We start from the raw sequence: 15,100 nt of genomic DNA, 5'->3' as shown, positions 1-15,100 counted from the left end.
GAGAGGGATGGAAGGACATGAGCACTTCTCAAACATCTTTCACAGGATAAGATGCCTTTAACCTCCACCTCCCTTCACTGTTAATCAGCAGAGTCTCCCCATGGCATGGCCTAAATCCAACAGCTGCCAAAATTTCTTAATTTTAAAATCAATACAGCAATAAATGATTTAAATGTTCTCCTACTGGGGCTGATAGACCCTAGTCTAACATACTGTCAATGGAGGAAGTAAGGTGCAAGGTCTAAGTCAGACACTAAAAATAATCAGCCTGAATGCAGTCTTTTTATGTTGAAAGGAGTGAGGAATGACACAGAACACTGGTTTTATTTGAGTTTATTGAATGTATATTTGAAAGACTCTCTTTTTACTCAAATGCCATAAACTCATTTTACTACAAAATTTAAGTTAAAAAGGGGAATGGAACAAAGGATTATTCAGCTTAGGCAGTAATATTCTGCCTCTCACACTCTACATGTAAATATTGAGATGGAAAATCTGAAAATGCCTTGCTCATTTTTTTTTCTTTTGTTTGGGAGGTTCTGTTTAAGGGCAGTCTGTTGCATATCCCAAATGGTGCACCATTTCTCTGAGAGTTGTACCTTGGCAGTGCTGCAAACATCTTTCTCCAAACACAAATCCTAGCTGTTCTCTGCCTTCCAGTTCATGTCTATGTCACCTGAAAGATGAAGTTAGGCAATAAGTGCTTATCCACATCTTCAAAGATCTTCCTTCTAAACTACAACGTACTCTGAAATTTGAATTCTTACTTGCTAACTAATGGTTTTGTCTGTGATGAACACTTACAATACTAGCAAGTTAAAATCCATTTGATTCAGAGGTTTTACAGTTATTGCTCCTGAATAGTTCCAATTTCATAGTATATGTTGACACTAATTGATGGTTCATTTGAGAGTGAATAAAATTCCAGAGAATTGGTTTGAAACAATTTTACAGGAATGCTTGGGAATCAACATGCAATTTTAATAGTTATGGAGGTGAACAGACACCTACGTCCATATGACTCACATATTAATAAAATCCTCATCTATCATATTTTAAGCTGACTGTAATTCTTACCTTGGCAAAACTCACTGAAGACAATTAGAGGTTTGTCTGAGTGGAATTCACAGTATCAGACCCAAAAGGTTAAAATGTCTGGGTATTTTCTGCAGTTGTGTGTAAAATGGGAGTAAAGTTAACATTGGATAACTTAAGGAAATATCTATGGAGAAAGGAAACATGGTAAGTGGTTGACATCACAACCTGAACATGAAAGGGAGAGGGGATACTGGTTCTTGTCCACTTCACAGTCTTAAGGCTTAGTTCTCATTTACTTTCTAGGCTGTGGTTGTGTAACATAAAGGCCATCAGTTCACAGTCACAGGAAAATGTGTATTTGGCAGTGATACTGTTTGAATTAAAATGAGATGAAACTGCCTGTGTGGGGTGGCTTTGTTATGACAACTAAAGCTGTAAAGATTAGGTAAAATTTCTCTTATAAGGTGCAAGAAAAAAAATTACAGTGAAGGGAATCTGAAGTGATTAAACTGCAGTTTCTTCAGCCTTTGATATACAATTTTAATAGTTATTCAAGGTCAATGCAGAGATGACAGGATCATTCTTAAAAAGAATTTTGTTTTATTTTATGACACATACCATAGCATCATGAATTATTAAAAGCATTCAGTTTGGGGATTCCTGACAACTTGTTTGACTGAAGTTCTGGACCTAATTCAATGGCCTTTGTCATGGAACATGACTGTATACTATATAAAATGCACAGCATGCCATGTTTATAGTATAGGTGTGTATAAGAAATATTTAGTTGACAGAAAAGAGCTCTATTAATAGGCAAAAAATCAACATCTTGGCTCAGATAAATTTAAATAATTCTAAATATTTTTACTAAATATAATCCTCTATCAGCTGCAGAATTACTGCACTGTTTTCATCAATTTACTCACCCACAGACAAATGTATCTCCTTCCATAAGACCAGCAGACATCCAAAACATGAGAAAGTTAGTAACATATATCTATATATTGCTGCAATTTTTTTGAGAAGAACAGTATCATACTCATGTTATAAAAGCCTCTTAACCACTGAGATCACTCATCCAGAGAAAAATGGGTTGACTCTTTGAATGAACTACCCTAACGCAATGTGAGAACTTGGTGCAATACACTCTCTTCTCACCACTGATCTTTCAGCTAAACACAAAACATATAGAAAATGACTAACCATTGTAACCCACAGTGGAGGAAGATCATCTCATGATCAGCATGCAAGGTTTCATTCTGCAGAAACTGCCCAACTTCTCTTTCAAATTACTTCATGGACTTATCATAAGAAAATTAATTCTGGGTGAATATTCTTAATTCTCTATTTCTATGGCAGGCCAGGAGATAGGATAGGCTTATGTGGTCAGAGACTTTTCTATTTTTTTGTAGTAATTTTTGTTAAGTCCATTAAAAGATATTACTTTTATATACAAGTCTTCCTTTGCTTATTTAAGGGGGCAACTCTCACTGTCACTACCAAAGATACTAAACTATAGTAAGTAGAGAGATGGATATTCCAAAAAGTTTCACTTCGACCTTCTTTAACATCTGTCCTACAATGAAGTGAATTTGAACTCCTACTTTTTAAACTCAGAGATCTAAATACAGAAATAAAACATGAACTCATAAACAACTTTATGAAAACTAGAATTGGATTCTCTCTCACTTTCTGTTCAGTCAAGAACATTGCACCATGAGCAGAATGACCTTAACTCCAGAACCAGATGACTCTGGAGCTTTCAACCATTAAAGTTTTCCACAGGTTACACTAATAAAATGCCCATATTGCAATTGTCAAAAAGCACAGGCTTTACTGTTTAGGCATAATTCATCCTTTCCAAACTGAATTCTAACACTTTCTGAAAGCATTAGAACAAGGACAGACAGGAAGGTAAAAAAATCTCTGTTGCAATTTTTTTGTAACAGTCGTGTGTTACAAGTAAAAAAAATAAAAGCAAACTAAAAAAAAACAATGTTGCATGTGCCCTAGCAAAAAAATATGTATTTTTAGAGCAGTTGAGGGACAGGAGGAGTTAAATAACTTGACCTGGATTTGATCTTTTATCCATTAAGTAATTTCCATTCTGTCTACTTTTTCAAATAAAGTGGTGTCAGGAATATTTCCCTACTTATTCATTAATAAACAATCATTAATAAAAATTAATGAGCACTTGAATGTACTGATTTTCAGTAATTAAGCCATGGCAATATAAATAAAGTAGATAACCAGTATTGACAGAGTTTAAGGATTAAAATGAATGAAGGAATAAATAAATAGGCACTTCAGATAAATGTGTAACCATGGAAAATTTGATGTGCTGATCTCCATCAGCTATTAAGCATTCATCTATAAGTAATAAATGTCTTACTAACAATTTCCTGTTGATACACAATTTCAGATATAATAACAGTTTGTACAAATACAGTCTAACATAATACATACCCACAAAACATGTAGCTGTTCCGGACTGCACATTGAGATTGAACCATCATTGTCACAGGTGACAGTATTTGGGCAGCTTCTGTCAACAACTTTTCTAACCACTGATGAATTTTACCCAATGGAAGTCTGAGAGACTCTAGATCTTTAGGTCTTTAAATAATTTTTGAAAACAGTTGAGCTGCTTATAGTGTCTTTTTTGTTGGCTTCATTACACAACAAAAAACATGAATGTGTGCGTTAGTGTACCTTTCAGAATAATGTTATAAATTACATAATCACAGTGAAAAAACTTCAGAGTCCAAACACAAGACATAAACCATAAGTAAGGAAGCTTGATTGAACAGCCTAGTCTAGTAAATTACCAAGTCTTTTCTCTTTGTTAATCGGAGATCAAGAAATTGTATTTTGGCTTTGAAACAAAAAGAGTGACAGTGATCAAAAGGCGGAGGAGAAAAAAATGTAAAGAAAAAGACATTGCTTCTAAAGTGGGAAGGAACTTGAAGAAAGTTGACTTGAAAAGTAGGTAGCCAAAGTTGAAATTAAAATAGCACTAGAGACAAGGAGGGTGGGCAGGACACCAGTGCCAAGCAGGTGAAAACAATTACTGGAGCAGCAGCAGAAGAAATATTACAAGGTAGTAAGACAAAAGTCTAAGAAGAACTTTAGAAACATGAAGGGTGATTTTGGATTGGGTTTTGGAGTGAAAGTTGGGTAGGTTATGTGATTACATTTACTGTAGGTACCTTATATGTACAAACCAGTGCTATAGTCATTCCAACATCAACCAGAAACAATTCTGAGAACAGACTGTGTAAGAGTTTCTTAGTTCAGGAATGCAACCTTGTCCTGACAAACCAGTTAAATTTCTTCACACTAAAAGGCAATGGGAAATAAACCTATGGATGTAAAATTAAGTGGTGTTGGACTTTTCATGAATCTCTACCTGCAGGGCAACAGGTATTTGGACTGAAACAGAGCATTTTTGTGTCTTATATTGTGCTGTGAAATGAAGAAGAAATAAAGCAAGTCTTGCACCTTGCACTTGGACTGTGGCACAAGAGTTCACTGACTTGTTTGACAAGATAGCAACTGCTAAAAATAAAGACGATGCCTGCTGTTTGTACATGGAAATTTACTACTTGGTGATGGAGATAACAGAGGTCAAAGAACCAAACCCTGTATCCACTGAAAAGAAGAAATTCCTGTATTAGAGATGGGTCAATCCTATTCCTTTACTACTTTTTAATTTAAATTTTTTTCAGGAGCAGCAAAATAACTCAAAAACTTAATTGTCAGAATGCTCTCCTCTGTGCACTTTCAACACAGATATTTCAAAAGTTATTCTTTCATCTACCATATTTCTCTAAATCTCTTTACTAATTGAAAAGAGATGTCACAGATATGATCTCTTAATAAACAGCACAAAAATTTTGAAGAGACTTCTCTGTTACAAACATATCATCAAATGTTATGTTCAAATATTATGTATCAAATTATATGTTCAAAACATATCATCATTAAAGAGGAAACATTTTGAAGGTACATGTTTACTTGCTATCCCTAACAATCTAAGAATACAAAAATCTGGGGGGAAAAAAGTGCAATTTTCATTTGATGCCTTGGGTGTTTTTCTTCTGCTAGAACAAGAAAGTTAGATGCTATTTGTGACTTATTACCCTTTTTCAGTAAGTCTCTCTCCATATACCATATGTACATATGCACATGGTTTCAGTGGCAAACTCTGCAAAAGGGAGTTTATTCTGAAAAAAAAAAAAAGGAAAATCTTTCTCCCTTTAAGTGAATAAATGTGAAGATTTCTACTGGACATCAATTCAGTAAAACTTCATTTTACTATAATAAATTTGTACATACACTAAATTAGTAATTAACTTTAATAATTTAAACTCTTCATGACCATGCAGATAATCTGCCGTGGTGCTACCTCGAGCCTCTGTTCTGAGTCATTTGGTTATGATTGTTTGTTTTTATTGTTTTTGGAGTTTTTTAAACTTGTTTGTTTTAAAACAGAGCCCAGGACTAGACACTAGACAACTACATCTGGTCAATTCCAACCTCTCCACCCTGAACACTGTAATCTCTGAAAAGAAGATATACTATGTTTGTGGAACTATGGAATCCTTGGTCCTGGAACTCATCTTTTGGTACCTAAACATCTTCCTTTGAGGCTTAGTAAGACATTAATTTGCTGAAACCCAGGGTGAATGCCTCATAAGCGTAGCAAAATGGTATGTCACTTAACTTGCTAGGTATCTAACTACTAGAATTACTACCTCCTGCAGCAGCATGCAAGCCCAGAATTCTGTACAGATTTATTTACCTAAATAGCTTTCAGCAGTATTACACAGGGATGTAAATAATGGAATATAAAAGTATCTCACAATTGCAATAATTCAGTGTTTTAGAACGGGGTGTAGATTTCCACTGACGTTCCCCTATCCCAGCTGAGGTATTTTTGGGAAGAATACTTAAATGTGAATGCGGCTCACATTGCCCACACTTGCAAAATTGAAATTCCAAATTTAAGTTTTTCATATAGACAATAAGATCACATGCCATAATGTTGTCTCACCACTGAAAGAGAACTTAAAAGATCATTTTGAAAGAAGGTATCACAAATTTACTCATTTTCAAATAGCCTTGGGTTGTTCATGAATCTGTCTCTTCGTAGTATTTTTCGCTTTTCTATTGTTAGAAACCTTTTTTAAAAAGACTCTTCATTGACATGAAAGAATTTTAGCAGCTGTGCGGGACGGTGAACTAAAATTCAGAGCCTGCAAACAGGAATTTTAAAAGGCAAGGAACTCCGGCAAGCGCGGGCTCTTTTTAATGTGCTTTCGACAGCAGGCACAAGGTGGCAGAAATACTGCTAAGCTTTCATACACCCTGCGGTGCCTGGTCACCTCTGAGGGGTGAAATTGGATATTAAGTGATGTGTTTTGCCCCGAGGATATTTATCCGTTCCCTTCCCGGCGCACGGAGCGGCGGTGCGGGCAGGCAGGGCTATACGCCGTCCCGGCGGCAGCCCCGGGACGCTTGTCCTCGTGTCACGCACCCCGTTTGCCCTCGGGAACCTCTCCCACTCCCCTGCTCCCCGTTATCCGGGCTCAGCTCTCGGGCAGCCCCGCTCCCGCCGCCCGGTACCCCGAGAGGAAGGAAACCCCAAACCCTCCTCGGCGGCGACGCTGGGACAACCCGGCTCTAACTGCGCCCTAGGGAGCTGGGCAGGAGGGGGGATGTTCAGTGCAAGGGAAGGGGCCGGCGGTCTCGCTCCCGCCGCTCCCGGTGCTGGCGGAGGTGCGCTCCTCGGTGCGGGACAGCAGCACCGCCGACCCCCGCCATCAGGGCTCCGGGCGGGCGGCGGGACCTTTCCCGTGGCGGCTGCCGGCAGGACGATCCGTGCCCGCTGTCCCCCCCCCCGTGCCCGCTGCCCCTCCCGTTCCCGCACGGCCACAGCTCAGCTCTCCCGACCCCTTCCCCTCCGCAACCACTAGAGCGGCCGCGGGAAGAAGGGAGGGGGAACCGCGTTCCTCCCTGTAACTTTTATGATTGACAGCAAGCTCTGCACAATCGCGCATTGCGGCCTCGCCCCCCGCGGGTGTCCATTGGCCGTTCGGAGGCGCAGGGCGGGGCTTGCCGGTTCGCGGGGCTCCCCACGGAGCGGGGCGCCGCTCTCAGAGCGCGGCGTGTGCGCGGAGCGAGCGCGGACGGACGGAGGAGCCGCGCCGGCGGCAGGAGCGGAGCCGCGACTCGGCCGCTACTGAAGGCTCCCGGCGCTTCGCACCACCAGCAAGGACGATGAAGGCTCTCGCCCCCGCGCCGGGGCGGCTGCTGGCCGGCTTGCTGCTGCTGCTGGCCGGCTGCGCCTGGGCTGGGGCGCCGGAGCCACCACCAAGCAGCAGCGCCGCGGTGTCCTCGCCGTGGTCGCCGGAGGCGGCCGCCGTGGTGGTGGCCAATCGCGGGCTGCGGGTGCCCCTGGGCCGCTCCGCCTGGCTGGACCCCACGCGGGACCTGGTGCTGCAGGTGCAGCCGGGAGACCGCTGCCACCTCACCGTGCTGGACGAGGACCCGCTGTGGCAGCGCCCAGGCCGGCTCAGCCCCCGGCGCTTCCCCTGCGACTTCGGCGCCCGCGAGGTGCAGTACTCGCACCTGGGCGGCCGCAGCCCCGCGCGGGACCGCGTCCGCCTGCAGCTGCGCTACGACTCGCCGAGCCGCGCCCTGGTGCTGCCCCTGGTGCTGGAGGTGGAAGTGCTCTTCACCCAGCTGGAGATCGTCATCCGCAACCTGCCCCTCACCGTGGAGCGCCTGCGGGGCACCAGCAACCCGCTGGACTCCCGCAGCCTGGAGTTCGCCTTCGAGCCGGGCCGGCAGCGCTGCCGGGTGGGGCTGCTGCCGCTGCTGGCCGGGCTGCCCCGCTACGGAGAGATCCTCAACTACCCCGCGGCGGCCGCGCGCGCAGGCGGGGAGACGGCGGGGGGCGGCCCGATGCCTTCCTCGATGTGGGACTGCGAGGAGTTCCTGCGGCTGGGGTTGCGCTACCGGCACACGGCTGCGGGCGGCTCCCCGAACCGCGACCTGGTGCCGCTGGTGGCGGAGCTGCGGGAGGCGGCGGACGGCGGGGCACTGCTGAAGCGCGAGTACTTCCAGGTGTTGGTGCGGATCCGGGCCGGCACTGAGAATGTGGCCCCCAAACCCAGCTTCTTGGCCATGCTAATGATGGAGGTGGACCAGTTTGTCCTCACGGCGCTCACGCCTGACATGCTGTCAGCTGAGGATGCTGAGTCGCCACCTGACCTGCTGCTCTTCAATATCACCTCTCCCTTTGGCCCTGGCCAGGGCCACATGGTCAGCACCGACGACCGGAGCTTGCCTGTCACCTCCTTCAGCCAGCGGGATGTGAGGGAACTGCGCATTGCCTACCAGCCGCCCATGGAGGACTCGGATCGGGAGCGGCTTTTTGAGCTTGAGCTGGAGGTGTTGGACCCAGAGGGTGCTGCCTCAGAGCCTTTCGCCTTTGTGATTGTGGTGAAGCCCATGAACACCCTGGCACCCGTGGTGACACGCAACACTGGCCTCGTGCTCTATGAGGGGCAGTCGCGGCCTCTCTCTGGCCCAGGTCCCAGCCCCAACCTCGTGATCAGTGACGAGGATGACCTTGAGCACGTGCGGCTGAGTGTGGTGGCAGGGCTGAGGCATGGCCACCTCACTCTCCTGGACGACACTCCGGGACCTGCTGCCCCTCGTAAACACTTCACGGTGGCTGAGCTGGCAGCAGGCTGGGTCATTTACCAGCATGATGGCAGTGAGTCTCCACTTAGTGACAACCTGGTGCTGCGGCTGGAAGATGGTGGCTCTCGTCACCGTGTTGAGTTCCTTTTTCCCATTACTCTGGTGCCTACTGATGACCAGCCACCCTTACTTAATGCTAACACAGGGCTTGCCATGGCTGAGGGTGAAACAGTGCCCATCACTACCCGTGCTCTTAGTGCTACCGACATTGACTCACAGGATGCCATCCTGCTCTTCATAGTGGAGTCTGGTCCCACTGCTGGGCAGCTCCTCCTCCGCCAAGCACAACAACCTCCTGGCTGGGAAGAGGAGGAAGAAGATGAGAGATTTTCTTGGAGGAGAGTGCCAGGTTTAGCTGGGAGCTCCCTTATCTATGAAAAGCCTGTGAGAGAGTGGCTACAACAGGACATTGTGGAAGGGCGTCTTTATTACCAGCACTTTGGGGCTCACAGCCCTGGCCCTGGGATTGTGTTGGACCAGTTTGTCTTTAGAGTCCAGGATGACAATGACCCACCTAACCGCTCGGGGCCACAGACTTTTGTGATCCGGGTACATCCTGTAGACAGATTAGCCCCAGAGCTGCATAGTAGTAGCAGCCTGCACTTGACAGTTGCAGAACAGCAGGTGACCCCTCTGCGGAGGAAGCACTTGTGTTACACAGATCAGGATTCAGGGGACCGTGAAATCCGCTACACAATAACTCAGCCCCCGACTGACACTGACACCAACCACGCTCCAGATGTATATGGAGCCCGCCTTGGATCACTTGTGCTGACTGAGGATCACTCTGTGGAAGTTACCCAGTTCACCCAAGCCCAGATCAATCACCACAAGATCTCGTACCGACCCCCCCAGGAAGAACTCGGGGTGGCTCCTCATTTGATTCAGTTTCAGTATCAAGTGCAAGATGCAGCTGGCAATGCAGCCAAAGGGACTTTCACCATCTACCTGCAGCCTGTAGATAACCAGCCTCCTGAAATCACTAATACTGGCTTCACTTTACCTGAGGGAGGCAGCCATATCCTGAGTCCAGCTGAGCTGGATGCCAGTGACACAGACACTGAACTTACCCATCTCAGGTTTATCTTGACCCAGGCTCCTCGGTACGGCCAGTTACAGCTTTCGGGGTATGGTCTGATTCCAGGAGGTGTCTTTGGCCTGGAGGATATCAGACAAGGGAGAGTGGTGTATGTGCACAGTGGAGCTGAGACCAACAGTGATACTTGCAGGCTTGATGTGAGTGATGGGGTTCATTTTGTGCCCATCACACTGAAAATGAATGTGCACCCAGTTGATGATGAGGTTCCTACACTACGATTTCCCCCAGGCACTCTTGGTTCCTATCTAGATGTGCTGGAGAATGGTGCTGCTGAAATCACTGCTAATGTCATTCAGGGCACTGATGCAGATACAGATGACTTAATGTTGACATTCATTGTAGAGGATCCTCCTCAGCATGGGAACATCCTGGTTCAAGGAGTGCCTGCAGAGAGATTTTCCCAGAGGGATCTGCTGGATGGTGCTGTAGTATATGCACACACTAGTGGCGAAATAGGCCTTCTGCCCAAGGAAGATGCCTTCAACCTCACCTTGTCTGACCTGTCTGAGAAGTGGAGTGTCAGGGGCAATGTTGTTCAAGGTGTTTCAGTCGTGGTAACTATTCTTCCTGTTGACAGTCAAGCCCCAGAGATTTTTTTGGGGGAGCAGTTCAAGGTAACAGAAGGTGACAAAAGGATCATTACTTCCGCTCACCTCAAGGCTGAAGATGTGGATACTCCTAGTGATGATATACTCTGCACAATTGTTGCTCAGCCCACGTCTGGGTATGTGGAGAACATTTCTCCTGCCCCAGGATCTGAAAAATCCAGGGCAGGTGTAGCTATAAGTGCTTTTACCTTGAAAGACCTCCGTCAAGGGCATATTTTTTATGTCCAAAGTATACATAAAGGTGTAGAGCCTGTTGAAGACAGATTTGCTTTCCGCTGTTCTGATGGCATTAACTTTTCCCAACGGCAGTTTTTCCCCATTGTTATTATGCCCATCAATGATGAAGAGCCTGAAATCTTTATGAGAGAGTTTGTTGTGATGGAAGGCATGAGCCTGGTTATTGATACCCCCATCCTCAATGCAGTTGATGCAGACATCCCTGCTGATGAGTTAACATTCACAATCACCAGGCTTCCCAGGCATGGCCACATTGTGAACCAGCTGGTCAATGGAACTGTCCTAGTGAAAAGCTTCACTTTGGATCAGATAACAGAGAGCTCCAACATCCTCTATGAACATGATGACTCTGAGACGAAGATGGACAGTTTTGAGGTGAAACTCACGGATGGTAAACATACCTTTAGGAAAACAGTGCCTATCATGGTTATTCCTGTAGATGATGAGACACCCAGAATGGCCATCAATGATGGTTTGGAGGCTGAAATAGGGGAAACTAGAACTATTAATAACAGAATATTGAAGGCTACTGATCTTGATTCTGAAGACAAAACCTTGACATACATTATACGATATGGGCCAGCACAAGGCCTCTTGCAGAGAATAAAGCCTTCAGGTGGAGTTGAGAATATCACCCTGGGAATGAACTTCACTCAAGATGAAGTGGATAGAAACTTGATTCAATATATGCATTTTGGCCGAGAAGGAGTTCGTGATCTTATCAAGTTTGATGTGACAGATGGAATAAATCCTCTCATTGACCGCTACTTTTATGTGACAGTAGGTAGTATTGATATTGTCTTCCCAGTTGTCATCAGCAAAGGAGTTTCTTTGAAGGAAGGAGGGAAAGTAACCCTTACTACCGATTTGCTTAGCACCAGTGACCTGAATAGTCCAGATGAGAACTTAGTTTTCACTATTACCAGACCACCTGTTCGTGGTCATCTTGAATGCACAGATCAGCCTGGGGTACCCATCTCCACTTTTACTCAGCTCCTATTAGCAGGCAATAAAGTCTATTACATTCACACTTCAGAAGATGAGGTAAAAATGGACAGCTTTGAGTTTGAGGTGACTGATGGCTATAACCCTGTGTTTCGTACTTTCAGAATTTCTATTAGTGATGTGGACAATAAGAAACCTGTTGTCACAATACATAATCTGGTGGTGAGTGAAAGTGAATACAAACTGATAACCCCATTTGAACTGACTGCAGAAGACAGAGATACACCTGATGCATTGCTAAAATTTATCATCACTCAGATACCAGTTCACGGTCAGATCATGTTTAATAACTCCAAACCAGTCACCACATTCACTAAACAAGATCTAAATGAAAATCTAATCAGCTACAAACATGATGGCATGGAATCAGTTGAGGATAGTTTCTCCTTCACTGTTACGGATGGCACTCATACTGATTTCTATGTCTTCCCCAACACTGTGTTTGAAACAAGGAAACCTCAGACTATGAAGATTCGAATAATGGCCGTGGACAACAGTGTACCTCAAGTTGTAATAAATAAGGGTGCTCAGACTCTCCGAATCCTGCCCACAGGTCACATTGGGTTTCTGATTACCAACAAGGTGCTCAAAGTGGAAGACAGGGACAGTTTGCATGGTACTCTTAAGATCAGAATCACAGAGGTTCCACGCCATGGCTTCCTGATCCACTTGGGGAAAGGCAACCATAGCATCAGCCAATTCACACAAGGTATTACAATATTTTGTGGGATTTTTAGATCACTGGAAACATTCTTTTTCATGCTAAACTCTATAATAATTGATAGGAGAAACTGTCCAACAGTGAGCTTATTTATAATGGTTTTGTTATTTTTTTGCATCTCTTTTTTATTTATTTCATCTGTGACAGCTTTAAACAGGAAATGGGGACTGCTGGATAAACACTGAATAAAGGAACTTCTTTGCTTTGGAGAGCTTAGTCCAGAGAGCTGAGACTTTCTATCAGTGATAGAAGTTTGGATAACAGAATTGAGCTGCATATCTTTAGATACAGTGCTTTCTTTAATTAGTTTTATTTAGAAAATGCTATGAGAGTGACCAAGCTATTATTAACTAATGGTCGGTCATGCCATGTCTTGAGTATCAGTTGCTGTACAGTCTGAGTGCACACAACTGTAAAAGCAAAGTAATTTCCAAACCAATGGGGAAATAATATGAATGCATTTGTTGCTTTAATTACACAAATCTTAACCACAAAGTGTTTGTGGTAAATTAAAAGGTAATGTAACTGTTTTAAAATTATGTCAGTGGTACTTACTTTTTACATGGAACTAAAATATTAAGTGGTATAAATAAGGCAAAATCCACATGTCTCAAATGTTCTGAAGTAAAGCCTCATCACAAGGCTGTGAAGTAACTTGAATTGAAATGGGAGCATTAGCTGTTCTGCAGAGATTTTTCCATGTTACTTTTCAATCAGTTAATGTCTGGTTAATTAACAATGAAGTGAGTTTTTTTGCAGCCTTCTGCAGCTGTGGAATGAGCTGACAGCACAGCATGGAGACTCAGAGTTAAAGGGGCCCAGCCAGGTTGGGCTGTGTAGGTGGTAAGGCTTGAGATGAACACTTGCAGTTGGCTGTATTTCATTTTGCAGAGCCCACATTGGTACATACCCATGTTACAGTCTTGGCTGTAGTGGTGTACCAAATCTTTCTAGCATGAAGGATGCATAAATTCACTACTCTGGATTTGGCACTGTTAAATGTTTGCCTGTTAATAGTAGTGGGCCACAAGGTGAGGGACAGCAGTGAAGTAACAGAGCTGTGTCTCATTACTTCTCAAAACTGTAGCCTCCTGGGTTCATCCAAGAATTCTTGTCTCCCTGCCACTCACAACCTCTCATACCCAAAGCCGCTACACACAACAGGGCATTCGATGAAAAAGGAAGGGAAAAGATCGTGCCCTTTCATCCATGACTTTTGCTTCCACCTTTTTCTGTGATTTCCAGAAACTTCTCTCTCCCTGAGGACAAGGAGTTCGTGCTTATGCTATATTGAGATAAATAATTATCTAATGTTCAGGGCAAAAGTAAAAAACTTTTATCATATACTTAATAATCCTTGTGTAAGTGAAGATTTTGCAAGTGACTTAGAGAAGCCTCTATATTGGCTATTGGACCTGCTGTTACACACTTTCTTTTCATGTTTTGCTCTTCCCTGTTTTTAGGCCTTTTATCCTGCCATGTGCCACCTCTTTCAAAATGCTGAATAGTTCCAGTTTAATGAACATATGGGGCTTGCAAAACTTGATTAGAGTCTTCCACTTGATGTTGGAAGGGACCTCTGGATGTCATTTGGTCCAACCCCTACTCAAAACTGGGACAACTTTGAAGTCAGATGAGGCTGTTCAGGGTCTCATGCAGATAAAATTTGAAAGCTGCTTAGTAGTTTGTGAAGTCCATCATAACACTCCACCACCTCACATTCCCATTTCTTGATTTATGCCTGTGGTTTTATGAACAGACAGCCTGAACAGTTCAACAAGGCCAAGTGCCGGGTCCTGCACTTTGGCCACAACAACCCCGTGCAGCGCTACAGGCTGGGCACAGAGTGGCTGGAGAGCAGCCAGGCAGAAAGGGACCTTGGAGTACTAATTGACAGGAAGCTCAACATGAGTCAACAGTGTGCCCAGGTGGCCAAGAACGCCAATGGGATCCTGTCCTGTATCAAAAATAGCATGACCAGCAGGACCAGGGCAGTGATCCTTCCCCTGTACTCTGCATTGGTGAGGCCACACCTTGAGTACTGTGTTCAGTTCTGGGCCCCTCAGTTCAGAAAGGATATTGAGGTGCTGGAGCGGGTCCAGAGAAGAGCAACAAGGCTGGTGAAGGGACTGGAGCACAAGTCCTATGTGGAGAGGCTGAGGGAGCTGGGGTTGTTTAGCCTGGAGAAGAGGAGGCTCAGAGGTGACCTCATCACTGTCTATAACTACCTGAAGGGAAGTTATAGCCAGGTGGGGGCTGGTGTCTTCTTCCAGGCACTCAGCAGTAGGACAAGGGGGCGCGGGGCTTAAGCTCTGTCAGGGGAAATTTAAGTTGGATATCAGAAAAAAATTCTTTCCAGAGAGAGTAATCAGGCATTGGAATGGGCTGCCCGGAGAGGTGGTGGATTCACCATCCCTAGAGATTTTTAAACACAGATTGGACGTGGTGCTGAGTGCCATGATCTAGTAAATGGACTAGAGTTGGACCAAGGGTTGGACTCGATGATCTTGGAGGTCTTTTCCAACCCAATCGATTCTATGATTCTATAAACATATTCAGTAAAGTATCATTGGTGAAACAAGATTCATGGTGTGCAAGTAGCATGAGCAATCGGATTTT

General features: G+C 44.6%; 1 protein-coding gene across 1 annotated transcript in view; it reads left to right on the top strand.

Moving 5' to 3' along the window:
* The first annotated feature begins 7,320 nt into the window (after positions 1-7,320).
* FREM2 (FRAS1 related extracellular matrix 2) overlaps positions 7,321-15,100 on the top strand; it is a 115,852-nt gene continuing 108,072 nt past the window's right edge. The window contains exon 1 of the mRNA XM_071552332.1: positions 7,321-12,469. Within this exon, the coding sequence (XP_071408433.1) occupies positions 7,321-12,469 (5,149 nt within the window). The remainder of the gene's footprint in view (positions 12,470-15,100) is intronic.

The sequence above is a fragment of the Pithys albifrons genome, chromosome 1 (assembly GCF_047495875.1).
Source record: "Pithys albifrons albifrons isolate INPA30051 chromosome 1, PitAlb_v1, whole genome shotgun sequence".
NCBI lineage: Eukaryota > Metazoa > Chordata > Aves > Passeriformes > Thamnophilidae > Pithys > Pithys albifrons.
This window is presented reverse-complemented; position numbering and strand designations above follow the sequence as displayed.